General features: G+C 56.5%; 3 protein-coding genes across 11 annotated transcripts in view; 2 read left to right on the forward strand and 1 right to left on the reverse strand.

The window, feature by feature from the left end:
* The window catches only part of AGAP3 (ArfGAP with GTPase domain, ankyrin repeat and PH domain 3), a 54,005-nt gene extending 39,795 nt beyond the window's left edge, over positions 1-14,210 (reverse strand). For 2 of the 5 annotated variants that reach the window (XM_032483128.1, XM_032483131.1), the window contains exon 1: positions 13,553-14,203. In XM_032483128.1, the coding sequence (XP_032339019.1) occupies positions 13,553-13,883 (331 nt within the window). In that variant the 5' untranslated portion in view covers positions 13,884-14,203. Of the gene's footprint in view, positions 1-13,552 lie in introns of all 5 variants that reach the window. The other 3 variants (XM_032483122.1, XM_032483123.1, XM_032483130.1) reach the window with 3 other exon arrangements.
* Positions 14,211-16,817: 2,607 nt separating this feature from the next.
* On the forward strand, positions 16,818-19,403 carry TMUB1 (transmembrane and ubiquitin like domain containing 1). Its single transcript, XM_032483138.1, has 3 exons — positions 16,818-16,956; positions 17,877-18,295; positions 18,582-19,403. The coding sequence occupies exons 1-3, from the start codon at positions 16,828-16,830 to the stop codon at positions 18,931-18,933; spliced, it is 900 nt and encodes a 299-aa protein (XP_032339029.1). The 5' UTR covers positions 16,818-16,827; the 3' UTR covers positions 18,934-19,403.
* A 271-nt stretch (positions 19,404-19,674) lies between these two features.
* On the forward strand, positions 19,675-23,956 carry FASTK (Fas activated serine/threonine kinase). 5 transcript variants are annotated; one of them, XM_032483133.1, is made up of 10 exons: positions 19,675-19,856; positions 20,615-21,037; positions 21,528-21,707; positions 21,808-21,947; positions 22,432-22,645; positions 22,794-22,908; positions 23,133-23,224; positions 23,310-23,424; positions 23,500-23,614; positions 23,745-23,956. In XM_032483133.1, the coding sequence occupies exons 1-10, from the start codon at positions 19,775-19,777 to the stop codon at positions 23,850-23,852; spliced, it is 1,584 nt and encodes a 527-aa protein (XP_032339024.1). In that variant the 5' UTR covers positions 19,675-19,774; the 3' UTR covers positions 23,853-23,956. The 5 variants fall into 5 exon arrangements, with proteins under 5 accessions (XP_032339024.1, XP_032339023.1, XP_032339026.1 ...); XM_032483132.1 differs by having other exon boundaries at positions 19,677-19,856; positions 22,749-22,908; XM_032483135.1 differs by having other exon boundaries at positions 19,727-19,856; positions 20,354-21,037; positions 22,749-22,908.
* The last annotated feature ends 17 nt before the right edge of the window (positions 23,957-23,973 follow it).

A 23,973-nucleotide genomic window follows, 5' to 3' on the forward strand; every position in this document is an offset into this window, starting at 1 on the left:
GGGTAAATGTTAACTCGGAATCTTTCAAGGTGGTCATTATTCAAAATAAAAGGCTCAGGGGAAAAAAATCTATCAGTCTTTCTCTCTATAAATTCTGGGTTTCCTGTCTGGCTTAAAAGGATCCCTCTTATCCCAAGATTAGACAATGTTCTTCTTTTTAAAAAATTTTTAATTGAAGTGTTAGGCAGTTAGAAATGAGCACCGGGCAAGGGGAGAGGAAGGGGGAGGGAGCAACCCAGAAAATAACAGTATGCCTGCGCTCAGGATAAGGGGCTTCAAATTTTTTTTTACTTTGTCTAAATAAAGGGCAGCAAAGAAGCCGGCTAGAATCAAATGCTGTGGCTGTGCAGTAGGCAGAAGGACCTGGCTTCACTTGACCCAATGCTCATTATAATGTAATTATCATTGCAGTTTGAGCCCCCTCCTGTAGGTTTCTCTGTGTGCCTCATGGGTAAAAACAGGCACAAAAGGGGTGGGCGGGCCAGAGCACAAGGAACTAGAGCCGTCAGTCAGCCTGAGCACTCAAGGAACATAAGCTGTCAATCAATCAATCAATCAATCATGAAGGCGCCCTCTAAGCCAGGCTATAAGAACAGGAAAAACAAAGGCGCGGTGCCATCTTTCCTCTCTTGGGTTGGCCGGCCCCCAGTTCTCGGGGGTGTATTACATTTCACTACCTTTTTACTTTACTAATAAAATCTTCTGTTTATATCACGCTTTCCGTCTCTCACTAAAAATTCATTTTTTTTTTTTAGCTGACGAAGAACTCCTCCCTGTGATAGAAGTATAGTCGATTTACAATCTTGTGTTAGTTTCTGGTGTGCAGCATAGTGATTCACCTATATATGTATATATATATTCCTTTTCATATTCTTTTTCAATATGGGTTATTATAAGGCATTGAATATAGCTCCCTATACTATATAGTCTGACCTTGTGGTTTATTAGACAATATTATTTTAGTTTTCTCCTGTATTTTTAAAAGTCTTGTCTTTTTCATGGTGGAGCAGCACAGCCCAGAACACAGGCTGAGACCAGACTTCCTGGGTTCAAGTCCTGCCTCTGTCCTTAGGAGGCGTGCCACTGTGGGCAGATCCCCTTACATCTCCATATCTCAGTTTCCTTATCTGCAAGATGGGTATGACACCACCCCAAGAATTACGAGCAAGCATGGAGAGCAGAGCCTGGCACACGAGATGCACAAACAAAAAGCTATCCTCTCTAGTTCTGTGCTTTCTGAGACACCAGATCTGATTCTGCCACCCTGAGTTCAGAACCCGGCAGCTCCCCAGCACCCGCAGCCAGAGCTGTCAATCTTGCAACATTTACAGCACAAAGTGCTGGAGTGTGGGGTGGCACGTTTGAATAGTTTAAAAACACACTACGCCAGCAATTTTCATAATAAAATCACTACTCCAGTAAAACACTGTCTCGCGGTGCCTATCAAAGCAGCCAGGCCCGCCGCAGTGTTCCTCCCCGCCATCCCTCCACGCTGGGTCTCCAGGCAGAAACCCTATTGAGGTCCTCGTACGTGGTGCACTCTTTCAGAAACACAATTTTTCTTTGATACCAACTCAGCGTCACCCAGCCCTTCCTCTCCTGCTCAGAGCAGAGGGGCCCCACACACGGTCCACTCCCAGCTGGGCTACCTGGGGCAGTGCTGGGACCTGTACCCCGACTTGCCACATAAGCCAGTCTGACCCTCGATTAAGTTTAGGGGGCTCCTTGAGAAGGAAAGGCTGTGGCAATGCTGAGGCGAGCCCATCAAGACCCCTGCTCAGAATTCAGAAGGGCCTCCCCCTCCTTCCCCTCCCCCCACTCCACCGCTGGCCCACAGCTCCCTCCATCAGGACCACACGGCCCAGCTTACACTCGCTTTCCAGACAAGAGGACCCGCACCCTCCAGGATGCTTTCTCTTGCAGACCCAGGGGAATGATGCTCTCTGGGGCCTCCCAGAGACCCTGCTCCCTTGGTGGGTCTATATTAAGCTTTTTGAACTTTGGACAGAGTCTCTGTAACTATGCTGTTAGCACCCACAACCTGGGCTCAACTGATCACCCTCAATCCACATGGGGCTTGTCCACCCTCTCCTGCCCGCACCCACAGAGACGGTGAGGCCCTCTGCCAGCGTGTCCTTCTCTCGGCCACATCCACAATGCCAGGAGAGGGTCAAGCATTTGGGCCGGTACCTGGCTGCCTACCTGTCCCCACCTCCCCGGGGCCAGGTGGAGGGAAGGCCACTCCCAATGGTCCCAGGGCAGTTTCTCACTGGGCAGGTAGCAAGGTAGGCTGACCGGTCAGAAGCCTGTGCCCAAAAGCAGGACACTGTGCTCTGACCTCTCAGCCCTGACCCAGCTGTGACCCCTCGAGGAGGAAGGAGGACAGAGAACTCAACGCACTGCCACCCTCCCCCAGGTCACCCTAGCTCTGGCACAGGCTGGGCCCATGCCAGACAAGCCAGATGGAGAAGACAGAGCTTCTCTGAGAGAGAGAGAAGCTCAGCCCTCCACAAATGGCGCCCCCTCCAGGCCCTGCTCCAGGGGCTGCAAAGCTCCACCTTGGGGACCTAACAGCCCACAGCTCTCCCCTCTCCATCTTCTGCTCCTTGGGGCCAGCATGCTGGAACGGGTCCCCACGGGCAGCACCATGGCCCTGGAGGGGACAGAGCAGCGTGATATGGGTGGGGACTCTGTGAGCGACCTCTGGGGCCCAATAGGGCTCCTGGACAGGGTACAGAGCAGGGAGGCCTCCTGGTTGCTGGTCAAGCAATATTTGCCAGGCCGGTACCGGGCTGGGGGCCTGAGGCCCACCCACCACTGGCTCAGGCCTCAGTGTCCAGAGGTGAAGTAGCAGACAGCGAGGCAGACACCAGCTCAGGACAAATGCCAGCCAGGGGAAGTGCACACACTGCTCCCAGCCCCACAAGGGCCCAGGCCAGGGAAGGCTAGTTTGGGGCAGGGGGACACCCAACAGACCAGGGCCTTGAACTGGAAAGGTGGGTGATGGGGCTGGACAGCAGGTTTAGATCCCAGCTCTTCTCACAGGTAAAGGGCAGTAACAGTCCCTGGAGGGGCTGCGGTGCGGCTCTGGTACCCCTGAGAGAGGTGAGGCCCCAGGGCCACAGCCAGCGGGGGACGGGGCCCAGGAAAGGACGCAAGAGGCCGTTAACCCAGGCTCAGGATGGTGTGTCCCTGCCAGAGAGTGACAGGTTGGGGGAGAATGAGAGCTCTACAGGGTGACAGCCTCTGTCTTCTCTAGGTCGGCTGGAGGGGCCTCAGGGCATCCCATCCAAGATGTCACCAGGGGCCTGCTAAAGGCAGAGGGCTGCCCAGACCAGTCTATCTGCAGATTCTCTGCTGGCTCCCTGGACAAAGGTTAACAAGAGGGGCTGGTGAAAGGATCTAGCGTTTATTGCTGCAGCAGGATGCTCCTTCCTGGGCAGCGCCACAAGCACCTTATCTCTGGGTGGGAAGAGGAGTAGGGGGAGAGCTCCCTATTTCAGGGCTGGGAAGTGGGCTGAGAGAGCGAGGAAGCCAAGCCAGGGCTACTGGCCGGGAGGGGCTTATTCCATGCCACATGTTTTCCAAGAGTACGTGTATGTTTATGAACTTGCTGCTGTTATATACACATGTTACTCAGCACAGACAAAACACAAGCCAAAAAAAAAAAAAAAAAAAAAAAAAAAAACCTCACAAAAACAGCTCCTGCCTAGAACGCCAGGATGGGGTAAGAGAATATTGTGACGTTTGCTGGTGACACATCCTGGCACCACGTCTGTGGGTCATGGCTGAAGGGGACGCAGCTAACAGGATCACCCAGCCCGCCCCTCCTCCGTGAGCTGGAAGGAGGCCACCATGATGCAAAAAGGCCTGGGGGCCAGGCAGGCCCTGCTGCTGAACAGTGACCTTGAATCCTGGGTTGATTCCACCCTCGGGCCACAGAAGGAGGGCTGGGCTCGAGGTCTGCATTGCATAATCGGCACTCAATTCCTTAGCGGTTTGTACCTCACAATCAAGAATTTTATTCAATCAAGTGTGAGGCGGATATGCAGGGGCCAGCTAGTCTGCTGACTGTACTGTTCACACGAGCCCTGCCCACCAACAGGCCCACAAGCCGGCACGTCCATTTCCAGTCAGGCCCACCAGCACTTGATCTGTGGCAGATGGAAGAGCCTTTCCCTGCCACCTCACTTCCCCTCACCCCAGTTCACGATTATCCCACAGGCTGTGATGCGGAGGGGGCAGGCAGGACTGTAAGCAGAGCAGAGCAGCAGCCACGTGGGATGAAACCGCCAAACTCAAAGGATGTGAACCATGCCGGGGCCTGTGGCCAACATGCTGCAACCAAGACGCTGACTAAGAGGGGCCCAGACGCGGTCCTCCAGACATGCGCACTTGCCTCCATCTTCTCCCCAAAGAGCACGGCATGGGCTCACTTCCCACATGCCCTCCTTGAGCCAAATTGTGTGAATCGTGGTACCCAAGCATGGAGATCCCCTCAACGCGAACATGTATTGTGGCCCAGCCCTGTTGATGGTACTTCCAGGTTTTAGGAAAATACTTGGTGACAAACAGCTACTGTGAATTCAGTAACACTTCTAAATGCATTTATCTGCTATCCATGACCATGGCCCGAGCAGGTACTCGATAAAGAAGAATTTGAATGACTGAATGGAAGTGGCAGGACATATATGAAAGCACAGTAAAAATTTTTAATGCGATACTTTAGAAAGGTGAATCCAAAAGGATATACTTCTCCATTCAATTTTTCTAACAAACGGGTATTCTTTCATTATCTTACAGGCTAAAATTAGAGCTCTTCTTCCAATACCATAGCCACTGGCCACGCGCAGTCACTGAGCACTTGGAATGTGGCCAGTCCAAATGGAGAGGTGCTGAGGGTGTGAAACAGAGTCTGAAGACTGAGTATGAAAAAAGAATGTAAGATCTCTCATTAAAATTATTTAATCTTAATTATATGTCAAAATAATGTTTCAAGGGTGGGTATAGCTCAGTGGTAGAGCACGTGCTTAACATGCACAAGGTCTTGGGTTCAATCCCCGGAAACTCCGTTAAAAAAATTATAAAAGATAACATTTCAGACATATTGGGCTGAATAAAATATATTATTAAAATTTCACTTTTTTATATTCTTAACATGGCTACTAAAAAATTTAAATTTACAAGTGAGCCACATATGTAATTGGTGCTGAATTAGAGGAAATGCTTTAGTCAACAGGCAAACCGTCAAATGAAGATAATGCTGGTGCCTGTGTGACACACTCCTTGTGACATGCCATGGCCCAGGCTCTCAGCTGGAACCTCAGACGAATCACGACCTGGCACCCCTGCCCAGGCCCTGCCAGGCTAGACCCACTAACCCCAAACTCTGCCCCCAGGGCTCTCCCACAGGGGTTCAGGGAGCACTGCTGGAGAAGCCACCGCCGCAGGTAGCAGGAGACACCCACTCCCATGTCCTCACCTGGTCCTCACCAGGTCCTCACCACAGCCCTGCCAAGGCAGCAACTAGCACCTAGTTTAGGAATGGTGCCGGAGCTCCATGGGAACACTTACGAGGGGCTGGGGACTGGGGCTGGTCTAAAGGCTTTGCCCGTGTGAACACACTTCATCTTCAAACCTACTCAATAAGATGGATGCTTATTAACCTCATTTTAGCAACACAAAATCCAAGACAGAGGAAGGTTATGGAACTCACCCAAGGTCACACAGGTACTGAATGTTAGGAATTTAAATCTAGACAGCCTGGCTCCAGAGCCGAATTGTACCCATTACCCCATACAGACTGTGACAGAGAAGGGAGGACGCCCAGGCTTCATTTTACCATGTCATCCAACAGTCTAGAAGCATCTAGAAGCAATAGACAAGACAAGCTTCAGAGGGACTGAAAGGTGCCAAATCTTCACAGCTCTTCTCATCAGAGGGCCTTCATTTAAGGCTTATTTAACAAAAAAGTCCTCCGGGCAGGGAAGTACATCAGCCCCTCCCTGAAAGAAACCAGGCAGAGGAGCGGGGAGTGCCCACCAGGAGCAGAGTAGGAGCCCCGAGTGGGGTCCAGATCTCTGGCCTCCCTGCCTCGCCACACACAGAGACACAGACACACATGAAGAGGCAGTGGTGGCTTGAATCCCACTCTAGGGGCTTGGGCCCCAAGTCTGCAAGCCATCAAAATATCAAACTAAAAGGCAAAAAGAGGGCCTCCTCTCTCTCTCTCTCCCTCCTCTTTGGAGATGGCCCGCACTCTGTCTATGGAGTGTATACCTACTCTTACTCTAATCTGAGCATCCAACCCCCACACCTGGTGGCCTCTCTTACCTTTTGAAACAGCCTACACTCAATGCAGTATGTATCTCTCTAAATAAATCTGCCTTTACTCAAAAAAAAAAAGGCAAAAGAGAAACTGCTGTAGTGGGAGCACCAACAGTGGCAAGGAGGGGTGCTGATAGGTAAGGTGGAAAGAAAACCCACACTATAAACAGGCACAAAAACAGCAAAGGCACATCCCTTTGGGACCACACGGTGGGGGCTCCCTCCTCAGTGCCCAGAGGACAGTTCGGCTCAGGGCCCAGGAGGGCCAGAGTGCCACCTGGGGGACCAAGATGGTGATGCCCCTCCAGCAAACAGCACTGTACACACAGTCTCTACTGGAGATGAAAACTGTCTTACACATAATAAGAAAAAGAGTAACAAATCAAGTGGAAAAAGAATAAACGATGTGAAAAGAATTAAACAAAATACACATGACCAAAAAATTTCTGTCTAATGTTGACCCTCATCAGTAATCAAATACACACAAAATAAAACAACGAAAATCATTTCATCACTTCTCTTCACCTGTCAAGTAGACGGGGTAGGGGCAGGTAATAAGCCATCACTGCCCCAGGAAACTGGAAAGGCCTTCCTGCAGGGCAGTGTGGTGTGTGTAGTTAACGTCCCCAAAAGGTCACCTGCCCAATGGCCCCACTGTTTTCTTCTTTTGGGGAATGTGTCCAAAGAAAATAATCACACAAGTGTGTGAAGATCTACGTACCAGGGACCTTGGATCGACTTCACAGCCCTGCCCAGGGCACTAGGCAGCCTTTTCAGATCACGACAAGCATACACTGGGTGATCGCTCTGGGCCAGGCACCGCTGTCAGCACCTGCCTCGCCCGACCCCATCGCGCTGGCATGACCCCTCCATCTCACCTGCGGGAACTGAGGCACAGGACCTGTTCAATGACCAGCTCCTTGAGGACTCCCGGGCAGAGCATGTCACATGCTGCGCACAAGTCAGGCTCAGAACCTCATACAGAGCAGAACCTGCCCTCCCTGGACCAGAGACCCAAGACCGAGGTGGTCCAAACACTCGCCTGCGAGGTCACAGCGAGCTGTGCAGATGCAGCCAGAACTGGGCTCTAGGAAGACAGGCCAGTGCGGGGGAAGGGGTTGGGGGACAGGACGGTGTGCCTTTGTGACTCGGGCCGAGTTCTCAAAGCCAGCAGAACAGGAAGAAGAACCCAGGTATTCTGATTCCCCAGCAGGGAGCTGCCAGCAGGAGGGTGAACACAGGGGCCTTTCGTGAATCTGTGAGTCTCTGGTTCCCCTTCTCCCAGTGGAGGATTTTCCATGAAATGCCCATTTTTTGCTGTGAAACACCAATAATATCATCAATCATGGAGTAGTAGACAGTAGATACTGCAGGATACCAGGCAGACCAGAAGGGTGCACATCAGCCAAGAACAGGTACCTGGTGGGGGGACCACATGTTTCTTCCACTTCCTTCCACATCTGAGTGTGTTATAATAAACACGCATTATTTTTGTCATTTAAATATACATTTACATTTCTTAAATGTTTAAATATTTTGGAGTGTTTCTTGATCAAGCATCTTTCTACTACACACAATATCCGTGCTGTTCACAGAAGGGAGAGACCCCTCCAAGAGCCACTATCCAGCTGGGGATTCAAGACAACCAGAAGAAAACCACGGCAGGAAAGAAGAGCTCTGAATCATCCTTAAGTTACTTCCTAAAAGCTTCCAAAAGTTAAACTCTAGGTCAAAGTCTTCCTTGAGAGGCATCTCGGAAGGGCTGACTGGGTGTCCAGCCTGGCCCAGCAAAGCTCAGTCAGTCCATCCGTGCGAGGGGAAGCGCACCAGACCTGGAGCTGGAAAACCAGACGGAGTCCCTGGCTTTGCCGCTCCTTGTGGGGCCTTGGGAAGTGCCTCCATCGAAATCCTGGGCTATCTAATTTGCAAAATGGAGATGATAACTTGTGTAGACGAGAAGACTGCAAAGGACTGCAGAGGCTGACAGCCTCCAGCAAGCAGGCAGGAGAATGTTAATGGGTGGAACACTGTGCAGCCCAGCATCTGCGTCCTCAGAGCAGGTGTTCCAGGTCCCCTCCCCTTCCCGCTTCCAGAACCCTAGTGCTCAGCTTCAACCTCCAAAACTAGCTGCCCCTTACCCTTGGCCTGCGTGGTGGACGTGGGCTAGGCATCAGGAGGAACACAATCTTGTTCAACTAATTTCAAGTTACCTGCATGTTAAGAAGAGAATGGGGGCAAGCCAAAGGGTCCTGTGTTTGGCTGATGCTGAATGGTCTGCTTCCCTAGCTTCAGCTCCCCAAGCTACGGCCTCTTTCCATCCTCCGCTCCTGAGGTTCTGAGAAAAGAGACTCGCTGACAGCTGCTAGGAGGGGCTCACAGTCAAATGCACACTGTGCACACTAAGAGCTCACTAATCCACTTCTCCTCCTGCCTGGCCTCCCTGTAGCCCTGCTCCCTCTGATCCAGCTGAAAGCGTTCTCAAATGCAACCCTCGGTATGCCTCCTGCTTTGACCCTCCCAAGACAGCCCATCTCCTGCAGGCTTAAGTGCCATCTCCAACGGTCTCCTGGAACATGGAGAGGGGCAAATAAATTAATACAGGATAAAGCATTACAGGCTCCCAACCCAGGGTCCTCCTGTCTGTCCCCCGGGGACTCAACGCTCTAGCCACACAGACCAGCCTGCTTGAACCCCGCGCTACACTTTCACTGGCCCTTGCTGCCTTTGCAAACCTGTTCCATCTGCATGGAATGCCTCCCACACCCCACAACTGGCACACACATTCAATTAAAGAAATAAATGGTAGAGGAAAGTTATAGTATGTGTCAGCCACAGGGGACTCAGGAGCAAGAATTGTCTTATGTGTACGGTGTCTTCCACCTGGCAGACAGCTGGAGTGCAGTGAACAAGGTTTGATGGGGGGTGAGATGTGTGTCCATCTCTCTGCCGCCTGAGTTCATGCAGTCTTGGGGTCTTGAAAAGTATTCCCTAGTCTCTAACCTTTACCCTGATTTTCTTAAAATCTGGGCTTTATTCCCGCCACTTCCAGTCCCCCCCTCTGGCACCTCCTACAGGCTGGTCCATTCACCTTCTAGGTCCAGAGTGCTGGCTCAGCCCCTTCCTTCCCCACCTCCCCTTTCCTCTTGCTTTCCACTGCGCTCAGTGCAACTGGGCCACATAGGAGGAGCTAAATAAATGTATCTGGAACAAATGCATCGTTCCCTGGCCACTGGCACCCACACGGATATCCTCTTTTTCAGAATTCCTAAAGCTCTTTTGTGCCAAGTCCTAAATAACCAGTCCCCCACCAGGTACTCACTCCCTCAACTAGCTGATTACCAGAATGGCCCGGGGAAGTTACAAACGTAAATCCCTAGGCCCCCATCCCAAACCCACCAAATCAGATCCCTCGGAGGGAGCCTCAGAAATGAGCACTTGAGCAAGTCCCGCAGGTGAGTCTTAGCGGCAGGTTGGGGAATGCCCACCCCCAGAGCAGGCAGAAAGGCAAATTAGCAAATTAGCTCAGAGGAGAGCTTCTCCGTCTCCAAAATGAGCACAATTCTCTGCATCACAGGGGTGTGGCTAGGATCTAGTCACGAACACAGACAAACAAGGGACAAACTAAAGCCCCAGGCAGGCTGCAGAAAGAGTGTGCCCTGCCCTGTCTGACTGTCCGGCCCACAGCTCCCGGGCCCCTACTCTCTCTAGCCTCGATTTAAACCAGACAGGAAAACCCGCACCTCTTTTTACCTGAATCTTTAGAATGTTACAGAGCAGGGAGCCCACAGAGGCAGGCAGACGATGCCCCTGTGACTGAGGAAGAGTGAGGGAGGAACAGGCCAGCCAGGTGACTGACCTCTCCAAGGAACTTCACTGCTTAAAAACCCGTAGGGGAAAACCAAGGGGGATGGGAACGAGTTACCGAGTTGACAAAGCCGGGTACCTGCACACTCTAGCTGCAGGGCATGCCTGTGGCTGCTGTCCATTCCAGGCCCTGCCTATGGGCCTCCCCCCTGGGCAGACCTCCCTGGGTTCACATCTACTCAGGGACAAGCCAGCCTTTCCAGGCCACCTGCTGGGATCCCAAGGGCTGCTTCTCCCAACAGTTCATGCGGGCTGCTGGCTCACTTGTCCCAGGATCCCGTGTTCCACGTGCCCAGGCTGTCCCCCATCTGGACCAATGCCTGCTTCCTCTGCAGCCCTCTTTCTAGGACACAGCCAGGACACCCAGGCAAGTCCAGGGAGCTCCCCTCCCTGCAGGCTCCTGCCTGAGGCCCCACAAGATCCTTGCCAATCCTGGCTTAGGTCCCTAGCTTCTCTGAGCCTCAGTGTCCCCTCTCCCCCGTCCCAGGTGAGACTGGTCCAAAGGCTCTGCACGTGGTGAGCTGTCTATCCCTCCATCCCAGCTCCTGGTTATACCTCTCTCATCCCCTAAGACGGAAGGGTGGACAGGTTTTCTCTTTCCTTGGCCTTTGGTGGGAAAAGGAACTTTTCAAAACGGTCTGCCTCCCTTGAAATCCTGTCCTGAAACACAGGAAAGCTGAAAGTTCCTCTGCTTTTTCCTGCCCTGGCCACGGGCTCAGAGGCTGAAAGAAGCGAGAAGGACAGGAGGGCAAGTTGCCACTGCACTTCCTCCGGCCCAAATGCATCCTGACCGCATCTCCCCGATCACCTTCAGAGCTGGGACACATGCACCCTTCACTGAAGTATTGTCACCGAGGGAGGCTTATTACATGCTAGGAAAATGCCATCCCTTCCCACTGAGAGGCTCATCCCTAGTAAACAGGATCAGCCTCCCAGGCTATGAATATGTTTATGTAACATAACAGCCTCGACGTAGGTCTGCTGGGCCCTGGCAGGGGGGACTCAGTCAGGCTGAGTGAGAAGCTATTCCCCTCCCTCCAACAAGAAAGAAGATGGGGACGCTGCTTTGCAGGACAGCAGCAATATGGTTTGGCAGATGGAGAGAGAAAGGATATAGGGCAGAAATTGGAGAAGGTGTTTTCTGGGCTTTTTTTTTTTTTTTTTTTTTTTGCTGCCTGCCTACAGCAAAGCTGGTGACAGAAGTGGGAAAGCTAGAGTGAGGTGGGTAATAAAGATGGGCTCCAGGAGAGAGGCTGGGAAAAAGAGGAGGGAGAAGGAGGAAAGAGCTGGGAGGCCTTGCCAAGAAAGAGTAGGGAAGCAGGGACCAGGAGAGCTGGGAACAGATGTGTGAGGAGCAGCTGGGCCTGGTGACAATGAGACATCAGGTCTCAGGATCCGCGATGGTGATACCAAGCTTCCAGCCGAGGCAGACGGAACATGGGGTACTTCCAAACCGCAGCGGGGAAGTTGGTCAAGGGGGAGGGCTCTAAGAGGGGAAATCTGGCCTGTCATGTTGAATTCAAGACTGGGGGTGGAGGGTGAAAACACAAGTGTGTCCCAGGAACTGTGGCCTCCACATCACCCCAATGCCCAGTCAGAGACCTCCTGAGCTCGGGGAGGGGGGCGCTCTGTTAAGGAAGCTGGAATGAGATGTGGAATCCAGCCCATTCCTGCCTCTCCCAGCTTTGGCTGCTTTCCGCTCCCCCTCCTGTGTCTGTCCCACCGAGTCTCTTCACCCTCCAAAAGGGGTGGTGGGGGTGGGGGTGGGGGCGGCATCTGGGAGCTGACTGGGAACTTCTCTGACTTCCTCATGAGAAACAGTGAAGCTACAGGGAATGGCAGCTGTCCCCACTCCACCCCTTCAGATTTAGGAGGAAAAATTGGTCATCTCCTCTCTCTGGGGCCCCTGCTCACACAAATGCCATCTCCTGGTCCCCAGCCACACGGATGATTCAGGCCATTTACTCAGATCTATGCTAATGAGTTTTTTTATCATCTAATTAGTTCACAGTGAACTCAGCCTTGAGAGGAATGAGAGAGCGCTGGAGGAAGGAATCAGACAGGAATGTTACCAGAAAAGGGCAGGACCCCAGCTCTAAATGGGGTCCCTTACCCACGAAAGACCAAATGCTCCTTCCTCAGCTATGCAGACCTCTGAAAGCAGAAAAGGGGTGTTCAGATGAAGGAGCCCATAGAGCCTCACACAAAGAGAGAAAGATGGGAGTACGGCCCTAACTGTGAGGCCCAAGGAGTGGACAGGCCCCTGCCCACAACTCCGTGTCATCAGCAAAAGGCCTTGCACTCTCCGTGTGTTTCCACTGAGGTCGAACCCACCACCTGCTGGTGGGTGTCCCCCTTCAAATGGAGCGGGAGGTGGAAGCAGATGGTCCAGGATGAGGCCCATCTGCCCGACTGGCGCTCAAAGGTCACCAGGCCACTGGGGTGCCTGCGGGTGTGGCCCGCCCCCACCACACCAGGGGTCTTGGGGCATCTAGCGGCAGCGTGCACCCACTTCCTCTGCCCCTCCGCAACTGAAGTCCAGGGCCGAGAGCCTAGAGAACGGAGGGCTGGAAAGCTCAGTGGCCCGGGGTTCTGGTCCCTGACGCCTGGTGCCGTGTCTCTGGAGGTCGGTCAGCGCCCAGCAGCCCCGAGCCCGCCTCCCGAGCTGCTCCCTAGAGAGCAGTGGCGGGTGCCCGGCGCGCGTAGGACCCAGCGAAGGCGCTACTGGCCCCGCCGGCGCCTCCCACGCGGCCGCAGCTACCGAGCCCCGCGCCAGGCCCGGCCCGCGCCCGCCCGGCCGCGACAGCGTCGGGGATGTGCGTCGGGAGAGGGAGTTCGGCGAGCGCCACCCTCCGGGGCCTGCGGGCGCTGGGCCCGGGAATGCTGCCATCTACTAACGGGAGGCTCCGAGCCGATCCCCTGCTCCGCCGCGGGCAGGGCCGGGGCAGCTGCTGAGAAGCCTCTCCAGCAGCGGCCCCACCTCCCGGCCCGCCGAGGCCCTCCGCCGCGCCCACCCTCCTCGGCCATGCCTGACCAGACCTGGCCCGAGGTCCCCTGAACCTCTGCAGCTCCTAGTGCACCCGTCCCTGGAGCGACACCACCTTCACGCCCTGGAGCACTGAGATCAAAAAACGTGTCCCCTGGCACGGGACCTGCCTGCCCCCAGCCCCAAAGTGTCCCCAAACGAGAAATGGCGAATCCTGGCCGCCGGCGCTGCAGAGCCACAAACCGCGTGGCTCGGACCTCAGGCGCGCGAGGACCCCCGACAGGTAGAGAGTGGCCGGAACGGGCCCTAAAAGCTCCCAGCCGGCGCCGGAGGGGCCACCGAGCCCCTGTTCCCGCAGCCCAGAGCTCAGCTCACCCTCGATGGAGATGACGTGCTCCCGGATCTGGTTCTGCAGCGCCAGGTCCTCGATGCGCTCGATTAGGTCGTAGATGGCGTAGATATTGGGATGTACGGACTCGAAGCGCTGGATCTCGGCCCGGATGGCCGCCGAGTTGGAGAGCGCGAACTGCTGGGGGGGCCCGCCGGCCAGCTGCTGCGAGGGGCCGCCGCCGCCCCCGGCCACCGGCCCTGCGCCGCCGAACTGCCCGCCGCCCCCCGCGCCACCGCCGCCGCCGCCGCCGCCCCCCGGCGCCGCCAGGCTCGGCTGCTGCTGCGGGCTCTGCCCCCCGCCCGCCTGGAAGTTCATGGCTCCGGAGCCGCGGGGCCCAAGGCGGGCCCGGCCAGGGCCCGGGGCGGCGCTGCGGCGGCGGCGGGCGGGCGCGCGGGGCTGGCGGGGCCGGGACTACGGAGCCGGCGGCCCGGGGCTAGTGCATGGGGCCGGGGACTCGGGGCCGAGGCCGGGAGGCGCCGCCGCGCACGCTGTGGCCGCCGCTGCCGGGCGCTTCCCAGCGCCGCGATCCCGCTGCCTCCAAGCAGCCTCCAGCGGCAACAACAACGGGACCGGGAGCGCGCGGCCCGGGCCCTCCCCCCGCGTCATGCGCACGCACCGCCGCCCCCGCCGGCTCCGACACAACGCAGCTCGAGCCCCCCTTCCCGCCGCCCCCGCCCCTCCTGCGCGCGGGCCCCAGCGCCCCCGCCCCTCGCTTTCTGGCTCTGCAGCCTCCACCCCCGAGCCGCGCGCTCCAGCCCCAGCCGCCGGGCCCCTCCCACCCAGCCTTGGCCCTTCCGCCTCCTCTCCAGCCCCTACCCACAACCGCCGCGAGGGCCACTCGCTTAGAGGGGATGGCTGCCTTGCCCTCCTGCCGGCATCGGCTGTCGCTTTCGCCTCCCTGCGCTGGTCTGGGTTGGGTGTCCGATCTCTGGTCAGTGCCCGAACAGTGCCGTGCTCCTGAGGGTGCTGATGAGTGCGGCTGATTGGCCGAGGAAGGTCGCCAGCCTAGGCCCAGCCGCGCTTCCCTTACATCGCCCTGCCTTCAGTGCAGCACAGGCTCTCCTGTCCCTGGACCCCGAAGTCAACCCTAGAGACCACCCTGACCCAGGATTCTCTCGCTGGCCCTCCCTGGACTCTCCATTGCCTGCTGCAGCGCAGAGGCTGGAAATCTGGATTCCCGGCTTCTACTTCCAGTTTTCCCTGAGAGCCTCATCTGTGGGGCTCTTGGAAATGACATTTTAAACATCCCTACTCTTATCTTCCGGTCTCTCCTAAAAGGCCTCCATTGTCAGACTGGAGGAGGATTCAGTGAATGCTGCTGGACCCCACTGGAAGGGGGAAGGAAGAAGAGAAAGGAATCAATTATTATGCCTTCTTCCCCTACTTGCCCCATTCAAGACCATCACCGGGGTCCACATGACTGTCTCAATTTTCCTTGTCCTCTCTCCCTTGTCCATCCCATGTTCCTGTCCACTCCTGGGGCCAAGGAGTTCCCTTCAATGTTCTGGTTCCTCTGCAACCCCATTGCCAAAGCTGTATGCAGTTCTGCCACCCACTCACCCCTAAACCCCAGAAGAGGTGGCATGTGCAGGACACTGGCCCCAGTCAGCCTGCCAGGGCTACACCCCAATGTCCTCTGGCACAGTTGACACATACTATCCTTTTTACAGACATTTCCACTTCCTAGGCCAAGCTGAGTCTTTTCCCAGCATAAAGTTGCCCACCATTCGGCTACCATACAGCTCTACCCCAGGACCAACCCAGTCACCATTCTTAAGTTTCTTGTACCTTCCAAAGAACCTGGTCCAAGCCAATCAACACCTGTGGCCTCCCTAGCTCCTGAGAAATGTGGGTTCTACCTACCTGTTTGACCTTAAGAATGTCTTGCACCCTCTCTGAGCTTCATCTGCAAAATACAGTGATTGAATAGAACACCTGGCTAAGTCTAAAAGCAATATCTAACATGTCTTTTAGATGCTTAATTAGAAGTGACAGCAAGAAGTTGCACCAGGTACCTCCCAGTAGAGATCTGAGGGTAGAGAGCCCCTCAAAAGGGTTGTCCCACCAGCCAGCACATACCGGTTTTATCACTGGTGGGCTGATTGTCTCCCTCTAATAATATATGAGCCACAAGAGGGCAGGGATAGAGTCTGATCCACCATTGTACTCCCAGCACTTCACATAGTGTCTGGCACATAGTATACATTTAATAAGTATTTCTAGAATAAATGAATAGATGGGAGGGAAGGAACTAGAGATAAGTTAGTTCTGTATGTCATAAATCTAAACTGACACTCCCAAGGCAACATTTGGAGTGCTTGCTCCCACAAGTAGGAATTTGCTATCAGAACACTAGGGTACATTACTTCTAATTGACTGGCCTATGGAATCTAGGATGTGAGTTCTCTGTGGCTATAGGAGCCCAGATGAAGGAGGGAAAACCCATGGAAATTAACTGGCCCAGATGAGGCTGAGGCTCAGCATTCCCTATACAGCAATACTCTAAGGGCCCAATTTCTGAGCTCAGATTTGGGTGGAGGGAGTGTTCTAATACTAAGTGAACAAATAACTGCTGTGTGACATGTCCCCTACATAGTTTTCACACTTATTTAATAATACACCCAGTTTCTTCCATACAATTATCTTATGAGGTATGTTTTAGGAACAACAAAATTTAGATTCCACGAGACTCAATAACACACCCAAGGTCATACAGTTGATAAGCACAGGATAAGGGATCAGCATTTGTGCCAGGTTCTAAAGTCCACGCTTCTTGCACAGTCTTACAGGGGCAAAGTGGAGGAGAGGACCAGTGAAATAAGGCAACTCAAGCCACCGTGGCCAGCCCTGAAGACAGATATGACCTCAGCCAGCCTGGTTGGGCAGCCCATGAATACTGGGCTCTGGGCTGAAGAGTCCGTTTGGAAGATCCAGGATGCCTTCTGGCCTCCACTCTGACAAAAGAGTAGGCCTGGGTAGGGTCCACCTGAGCTCCCCAGAGGCTGCATGCATCTCAAAAGTGCTCTGACAAGCTCCAGCTGACGGTGGTTTCCGGAGTGACAGGAGCTCTGGCTGCCCGCGGGGGACGGGGAGGATCTTGCTGCTGCCCAAACCTCTAGGGGCCAGCAAATCCCCCAAACCCGCCCCTGTCGGCCCCTCAGCAATTTGTGGGCACTGGGACCAGACAACTGAGCCCCGCACGTGGGTCCGCAGCGCAGAGGGCGGGGACTGAGCACCGCGCTGGACTACAAGTCCCACAATGCTCCGGGCGGCGGCGGCGGCGGAGGTGGCGACGGGGAAGGGGGGGGTGCCTTCAGGTGTCTGCGACCTCCGCGCCTCCCGCCCGGAAGTGCCCCAGGGTCCGCTATGGAGCTGGCTGAGCCAGGCGGTGAGTCCCGGCGTCTTGACCGCGCCCACCCCGATGTCCCCCCCAGCTGGCCCCCGCTGGCCCCGCCCCGGGATCGCCCTTGCTCTTCGCCGCTCGGGGGTTGCGGGGCGGGAAGATGGGATGGGTGATGGAGGATGGAGTTGGGGAGAGCGAAGACTTCGGATTCCCGGGCGAGATGTGGGGTCTTGCTGCAGGCTGGGTTTGGATAGGCCCCCAGAGGAGGCGCGGGGTCTGGCCACCTTGGGGTGGGGTTTGAGTGGACCAGGATGGGCCGAGTTGAACGAGGGGTGGCAACCTTCGGAGGCTCTAGTTTGCCAAAGGGCACAGTTTGACGTTTGATGTGGGGAAGCCTTGAGAATCAGACCTGTGCCACGGGTTGGGGTTTGGGTAAATGGTAACGGGGCAAGATGAGAGCGCACGCGTGTCTGTGTGTCTGTGTATGTATGTATGCACAGAGACCTTTTTCCTTCCTCCTTGGAGAAACTTTTGCGACAGAGGAGTAGATAAGCTTTGGATGAAATAGACGGAGTGGGTAAACTTTGGGTTGAACTAAACGGGAAGAATAGGTAAGCTTTGGGGTGAAGTTTGTTGGGGGTTGAAACTAGGAGAGAGGTTGCTTAGAAGGTGAAGGCCCTGACCTCGGAATAGGATTGGGGTGAATAAAGGAGCTAGTTAAAGACCTAGAGCTCAGGTTATAAAATATTAGGACTTGGGATCTGGTCATGGGAAGGGGCATGCGATGCAAGTTTGGGGTGACTAGGAGTCAGAGCAGTCTGTGTGCCAGGGTGGGGCTTAGGTAAGCATGCCGAGGAATTAGTACTTTGGGAGAGTTGTAGTGGGGTGGGTTCAGGAGCCCCCTGAAGTTGGGAGGGCTCTTGTCTGGTGAGCCAGCCCCTCATGAGTTCTTTGTGCCTCTCCAGCTCGGTAGCGCAGCGGGCAAGGCAGGTGCCATGGCCCTGATTGAAGGGGTAGGTGATGAGGTGACCATTCTTTTCGCGGTGCTTGCCTGCCTTCTGGTGCTGGCTCTCGCCTGGGTCTCAACGCACACTGCCGAGGGCTCCGATTCACTGCCTCAGCCGTCGGGGACCCCAACACCAACACAGCCCAGCGAAGCCATGGCGGTCACTGACAGCATCAGAGGGGAGGCCCCAGGAGCTGAGACCCCCAGCCTGAGACATAGAAGTCAGGCTGCACAGCCAGAGCCTGGCATGGGGCTCTCAGCAACACCGCCACCCCAGGACTCGCCCCAGGAGCCCCTAGTGCTACGGCTGAAATTCCTCAACGATTCCGAGCAGGTGGCCAGGGCCTGGCCCCACGACACCATTGGCTCCCTGAAAAGGTAAGCTGGGAAGAGGACAGGAACGAAAGGCCAAAGAGTAGGGTGGGAATGATCACAGACCGGCAAGGGCCACCAGAGATATCTGAGCCTGCCCTCTCATCTTATAGATGAGGAACTGAGGTCCCCAAATCACACACTGTATTGTTCCCCTGAAGCAGGAGGGGCCCCCTTGGAGGCCCTGACCTGGGTGGTAGGTGGAGGACGGAGATGGGAGGGGCAGTTGTTCTGGGCAAGAGGCCAGGATTGTCTGAGGCCTGCTCTATTACCCAGGTCCCTCTCTCCTCAGGACCCAGTTTCCCGGCCGGGAACAGCATGTGCGACTCATCTACCAAGGGCAGCTGCTAGGAGACGACACCCAGACCCTGGGCAGCCTTCACCTCCCCCCCAACTGTGTTCTCCACTGCCACGTGTCCACACGGGTGGGTCCCCCACACCCACCCTGCCCACCGGGGTCAGAGCCAGGCCCCTCCGGGCTGGAAGTAGGCAGCCTGCTGCTACCCCTGCTGCTTCTGCTGCTACTGCTGCTCTGGTACTGCCAGATCCAGTACCGGCCCTTCTTTCCCCTGACGGCCACTCTGGGTCTGGCCGGCTTCACCCTGCTCCTCAGTCTCCTCGCCTTTGCCATGTACCGCCCGTAGTGCCTCCACGGGCTCTTGGCAGCGTTGCTGGCCCCTCCGGACCTTGCTCCCCACGACGTGGTGGGAGCTGCTGTCTGCCCAGGCCTGCCTCTCCCAACTGCCTCTTCCCACTACCCTGGAGCCCAGCTCTGCGTCGCAGAGCACTCCAGGGGCCAGCGGAGACCCCTCCCTGTGACCTCCATGGCTCTGGGCCACCTGCCAGGGCTGCAGGCCCTCAGCCCCCATTGACAGTTGGCTCTTCCGGGTCAGACAGTTGCTGTCGCTGCCTTGGACCTGGGCAGAGTCGGGCCACGCCCCTAGGCCCTTCTTAGTGTTCTGCCTGAGGACCCAGCCACCTCTAGTCCCTGATAGCTCCTTGGGCTGATTTAGGGACCCAAAGGCTGTGAGGGGCTGGAGAAGGGGAGTGGGGGATGGGGGTTGGGGGGTGGTCCTCTGGAACACGTGCAGATTAAATAACTGTGAAGTTTTCACTCTTGGTGTGTGTCTGAGTGTGTTGGCCCGTGAGGGCGGGGAGCTCTTGCCCACTGGGAGAGGAATGAAGGGTGCAGACCAGGCACTTCACCCCACCCAACCTGCCCAGGCCTGCCGCTGACTTCCCCTCCTTTTCGCCCCAGCCTCAGCTCCTAGCTCTTTGGCTCCGCCCAGGTCCCGCCCCCATCTCCGCCCCCGACCCTGCCCCGACCCTGCCCCGGCGCCGCTCGCGCAGCTTCCCGGAAGCAGGGGGCGGGGCGCGCGGGGCTTGACGGGAGCCACGTCTTGCTGGCTGAGGACTCTGCCGCGATTGGTGTCTAGGCGGCGATCCGGGGGCTGCTGGGAAGATGGCGGACTCGGTGGCCTGCCGATGAGGAGGCCGCTGGGGGAGCCCGGGTCCCGGGCCCCGAGACCGACTGAGGGAGCGACCTACGCGGGGCCTGGGGAGCCATGTAGGGGTGGTGCCTGCGGGGCGGGCTGTGGGAGGGCGGCGGGAGTTGGTGTTGGCGACGGTGACCACGGTCTCCTGGCATCCCCGGGTGGGTGTGGGGGCCTCTGACACTGCCGACTCCGCGCCGTTGCAAAGCTGCGCCCAAGGGCGCCCTCCGAATTGGGCGCCGTGTCCTCGTTTCACGGGCGAGGCGGCTTGGGCAGAGAGACGAAGCCACTTGTCCAAGGTCACGCAGCTGGTAAGTGGGAGCACCCAGCATGGAACCCAGGACCGTCCGGTTACGGAGCCCGCGTTCCACTCCCCGTGCCGCCGCCGCCTCCTGCGGGAGGGGGAGGTGGTCGGGAGGGCGTATCGTCGGGGCGAGCTGGGCTTCAGGCTGGGCGCGACCACTAACCAGACTCGTGACCTCGGGCTTAACTTAAACCCTTCGCCTCTCTGGGCCTTGGTTTTTCCACCTGTGAAATCGAGGTAATGCCACTCCTGCCTACCTCTTCATAGGCGTGTAAGGAGAATCAGAGAAGATAATGCATGTGGAATTGCTTTGTGAATATCCCTGCGCTGAGAAGACTGAAGGATTACGATTGCTATTTCAAAGGATGGAAGGAGGCAGAGAGGGGCGGGTTGGGATGAGGACCAGAGTAGTCACAAAGGGTTGCTCTGATCCCAGGCCCCTTGGATGGGAAGTGAGGTGAGGAGCATATAGCTGGTCTTTCTCCCCTTTGGAGAAAACCTCACCCCCTTTTCTGGGCCACCCCTCAGGGTCTCCATCACCCAACTCCATGCTTCGAGTCCTGCTCTCTGCCCAGGCCTCCAGTGCTCGGCTGTCTGGCCTGCTGCTGCTCCCACCAGTACAGCCCTGCTGTCTGGGGCCCAGCAAGTGGGGGGACCGGCCTCCTGGAGGAGGCCCCCATGCAGGCCCTGTGCAGGGGCTGCAGCGGCTTCTGGAACAGGCGAGGAGCCCTGGGGAGCTGCTGCGCTGGCTGGGCCAGAACCCTACCAAGGTGCGCGCCCACCACTACCCTGTGGCACTTCGTCGTCTGGGCCAGCTCTTGGGGTCTCAGCCACGGCCCCCTCCTGTGGAGCAGGCCACACTGCAGGACTTGAGTCAGCTCATCATCCGAAACTGCCCCTCCTTTGACATTCACACCATCCACGTGTGTCTGCATCTTGCAGTCTTACTTGGTGAGGAGGGTGTCTGGGGGTGGGTGTTAGTGGACAAAGAGAATAGTGGGGGACCCAAGATCACTGACAGATCAAAGCCCCCCTCCCAGGCTTTGCCAGAAACGGCACATACGCTGACACACTTGCTGCTGCTCCCCCATGTTCACTGCAGACATCATAAGTCAAGCAGCATTCGTTGCAGCTTAGCTAGGTTGCCACCCCGTATCCCTTCTAATACAGTGCTCTAGGAAGCCACTGCAATTTGTCACCATTGGCAAGAGAGAACTTATTTGCCTTCCTTGTATAAGGCCTTTCCCACAGACCATTCCGATACCTTATTTCACATGGTATTTCACATTTCTCCGGTATTTCCACATTCCCTATAGCAAACCTTCCAGCTCAAAAAACAGATTAGAAAGGTTGGGAATTCACTAACTAAACTCCAGGACTGGAGCAGAGCAGAGCAACTCCTTGTTACCCAGACTGCCTCCTTTGACCCTCTCCCTCTCAGGCTTCCCTTCAGATGGGGCCCTGGTGTGTGCCCTGGAGCAGGAGCGAAGGTTCCGCCTCCCTCCGAAGCCACCTCCCCCTCTGCAACCTGTCCTTCGTGGTGGGCAAACGTTGGAAGCTGCTCTGAGCTGCCCCCATTTCCTGCGGCATCCGCAGCAGCACCTCATCCGCAGCCTGGCAGGTGCTGGAGGGAGTTAAAGGTGGGAGGGCGGGAGGGGAGCTGAGGAGACAGGTGGTGCTGTCTGGGCCAAGGGCCCAGTGTGATAAGCTGTTCTTCACAGAGGCCAGGCCAGAGGAACTGACTCCCCATGTGATGGTGCTCCTGGCCCAGCACCTGGCCCGCCACCGGTTGCGGGAACCCCATCTCCTGGAAGCCATTGCCCACTTCCTGGTGGTCCAGGAAGCCCAGCTCAATAGCAAGGTGGGATTACTTCCCACCTTCCCAATCCCCTCCTACTCATCCTTGGATACCCACTAGCCCCCATCCAGCTTGATTGGCTGCTTTTTCCTGCAGCAGACAAGCTAGCTAGGCTCTCTGCTCTGTCCCCTAGGGGTTGCATCTTGGCTCACGCTCTCCTTGACTTGTCCAACTCCCCAGCCCAGATGCCCGGTTCTCAGCAGTTCCCCAAGCACTCTTAGCACACTGTCTTAGCTTCACTGATCCCACTTTTCTAAGTCTTCAGGGCCAGATCCCACAGCGATGTCTCCTCTGCTTGTTTGGCAACTAATCCCTTGGGGCTCAAGCACTACTTATGCTGTCGAACCTCTGGTGTGTGTCAGGGGTAGAGGGATTGTTCTGCCTGGTCAGGGACATTATAAGCTTACAGGACAAGCCTCCCTGAGGTTCAGCTTGTAAAGAATGTTGACCATTTCCTGCTGGGTGATGGGCTGCTCTTGCTCTGCAGGTGGTACAGAAGTTGGTCCTGCCCTTTGGGCGGCTGAACTACTTGCCTCTGGAACAGCAGTTTATGCCCTGCCTTGAGAGGATCCTGGCTCGGGAAGCAGGGGTGGCCCCCCTGGCAACTGTCAACATCTTGATGTCACTGTGCCAGCTGCGGTGCCTGCCCTTCCGAGCCTTGCACTTTGTCTTCTCCCCCGGTTTCATCAGCCACGTCAGTGGTGCGCAAACGGGAGGGCTGGCTGGGTCCTGGAGGGCCAGTGGGCAGGGGAAAGCAGGGTGAGGGTCTGCGGCCCAGTAAGCCTCGGTCCTGCTCTCCCGCAGGCACCCCCCATGCCCTGATTGTGCGGCGCTACCTCTCCCTGCTAGACACGGCCGTGGAGCTGGAGCTCCCAGGATACCGGGGTCCCCGCCTTCCCCGAAGGCAGCAAGTGCCCATATTCCCCCAGCCTCTCATCACCGACCGTGCCCGCTGCAAGTACAGGTGGATGGGGCAGCTTGGGGGAGGGAAGGGAAGGGGACTGGTCCACAAGAAGCACAGAGTAGCAAAGCCTGGGGGACCGTCACTTGTCCGTGCTGATGCCCTCTCAGCAGTCATAAAGACAGCGAAGCAGTGAAGGTGTTTCCCAGGGGTGCAGAACTAGCTGGGACCTGGCTCGAACAAGTGTTTGGGGGCCTTCCTGATACCGGTGTTCCTCTCCTTCTCAGTCACAAGGATATAGTGGCAGAGGGACTGCGCCAGCTCCTGGGGGAGGAGAAGTATCGGCAGGACCTGACCGTGCCTCCCGGCTACTGTACAGGTGAGCTCCAGATGGGCTAGTGGCCCCCCAGAACACGGAGCCTCGTCTGCTGAAACCAGTGGCTCTTTCTCTCCCTGCCCTGCAGACTTCCTGCTGTGTGTCAGCAGCTCTGGTGCTGTGCTTCCTGTGAGAACCCAGGACCCCTTCCTACCATATCCTCCCAGGTCCTGTCCCCACACAACCCGTGACCCTGCCCAAAGGTAAGGGGAGAGGATGGGAGAGCCTCAGCTGCCTCGGTGCACAGCGACTCTGAGCCGCAGTCGCTTCCTCTCTAGGGTGGTGCTCATGCTGCGGGAGCGCTGGCATTACTGCAGGGACGGCAGAGTGCTGCTGGGCTCCCGGGCCCTGCGGGAGCGGCACCTGGGTCTGATGGGCTACCAGCTCCTGCCGGTGAGGGCCTTGCCCACCCTGCCCCGCCTCGCCCCTCCCCTCTCCTCCCCTTGGGACACCTAGTGTGCATCCTCACTGTCCCCACCCCCCGCAGGCCCTAAGGATAACCTGTTGCTCTCTCCCCCTGCAGCTACCCTTCGAGGAACTGGAGTCACAGAGAGGTCTGCCCCAGCTCAAGAGCTACCTGAGGCAGAAGCTCCAGGCCTTGGGCCTCCGCTGGGGGCCTGAAGGGGGTTGAGGGGGTAGACACAGGGTTCAGGATGGCCCCCCTATGGGGGGTGGACAGTTTGCACTTTGGCTCCTTCTGTTTTGATTTGTCATTAAAGCCCCTTTCCTTCCCCACTGCACTTCTCCTTTCT

The sequence above is a fragment of the Camelus ferus genome, chromosome 7, assembly GCF_009834535.1.
Source record: "Camelus ferus isolate YT-003-E chromosome 7, BCGSAC_Cfer_1.0, whole genome shotgun sequence".
NCBI classification, from domain to species: Eukaryota; Metazoa; Chordata; class Mammalia; order Artiodactyla; family Camelidae; genus Camelus; species Camelus ferus.

Bases quoted from the DNA above. Each gene is read 5' to 3' on its own strand.
- TMUB1 (XM_032483138.1), top strand. From the start codon at position 16,828: ATGCTCCGGGCGGCGGCGGCGGCGGAGGTGGCGACGGGGAAGGGGGGG. The intron at 16,957-17,876 runs GTGAGTCCCGGC...GTGCCTCTCCAG, and splicing joins GGAGCTGGCTGAGCCAGGCG to CTCGGTAGCGCAGCGGGCAA. The intron at 18,296-18,581 runs GTAAGCTGGGAA...CTCTCTCCTCAG, and splicing joins ACCATTGGCTCCCTGAAAAG to GACCCAGTTTCCCGGCCGGG.
- FASTK (XM_032483132.1), top strand. From the start codon at position 19,775: ATGAGGAGGCCGCTGGGGGAGCCCGGGTCCCGGGCCCCGAGACCGACT. The intron at 23,225-23,309 runs GTGAGCTCCAGA...CCTGCCCTGCAG, and splicing joins GCCTCCCGGCTACTGTACAG to ACTTCCTGCTGTGTGTCAGC. The intron at 23,615-23,744 runs GTGAGGGCCTTG...CTCCCCCTGCAG, and splicing joins TGGGCTACCAGCTCCTGCCG to CTACCCTTCGAGGAACTGGA.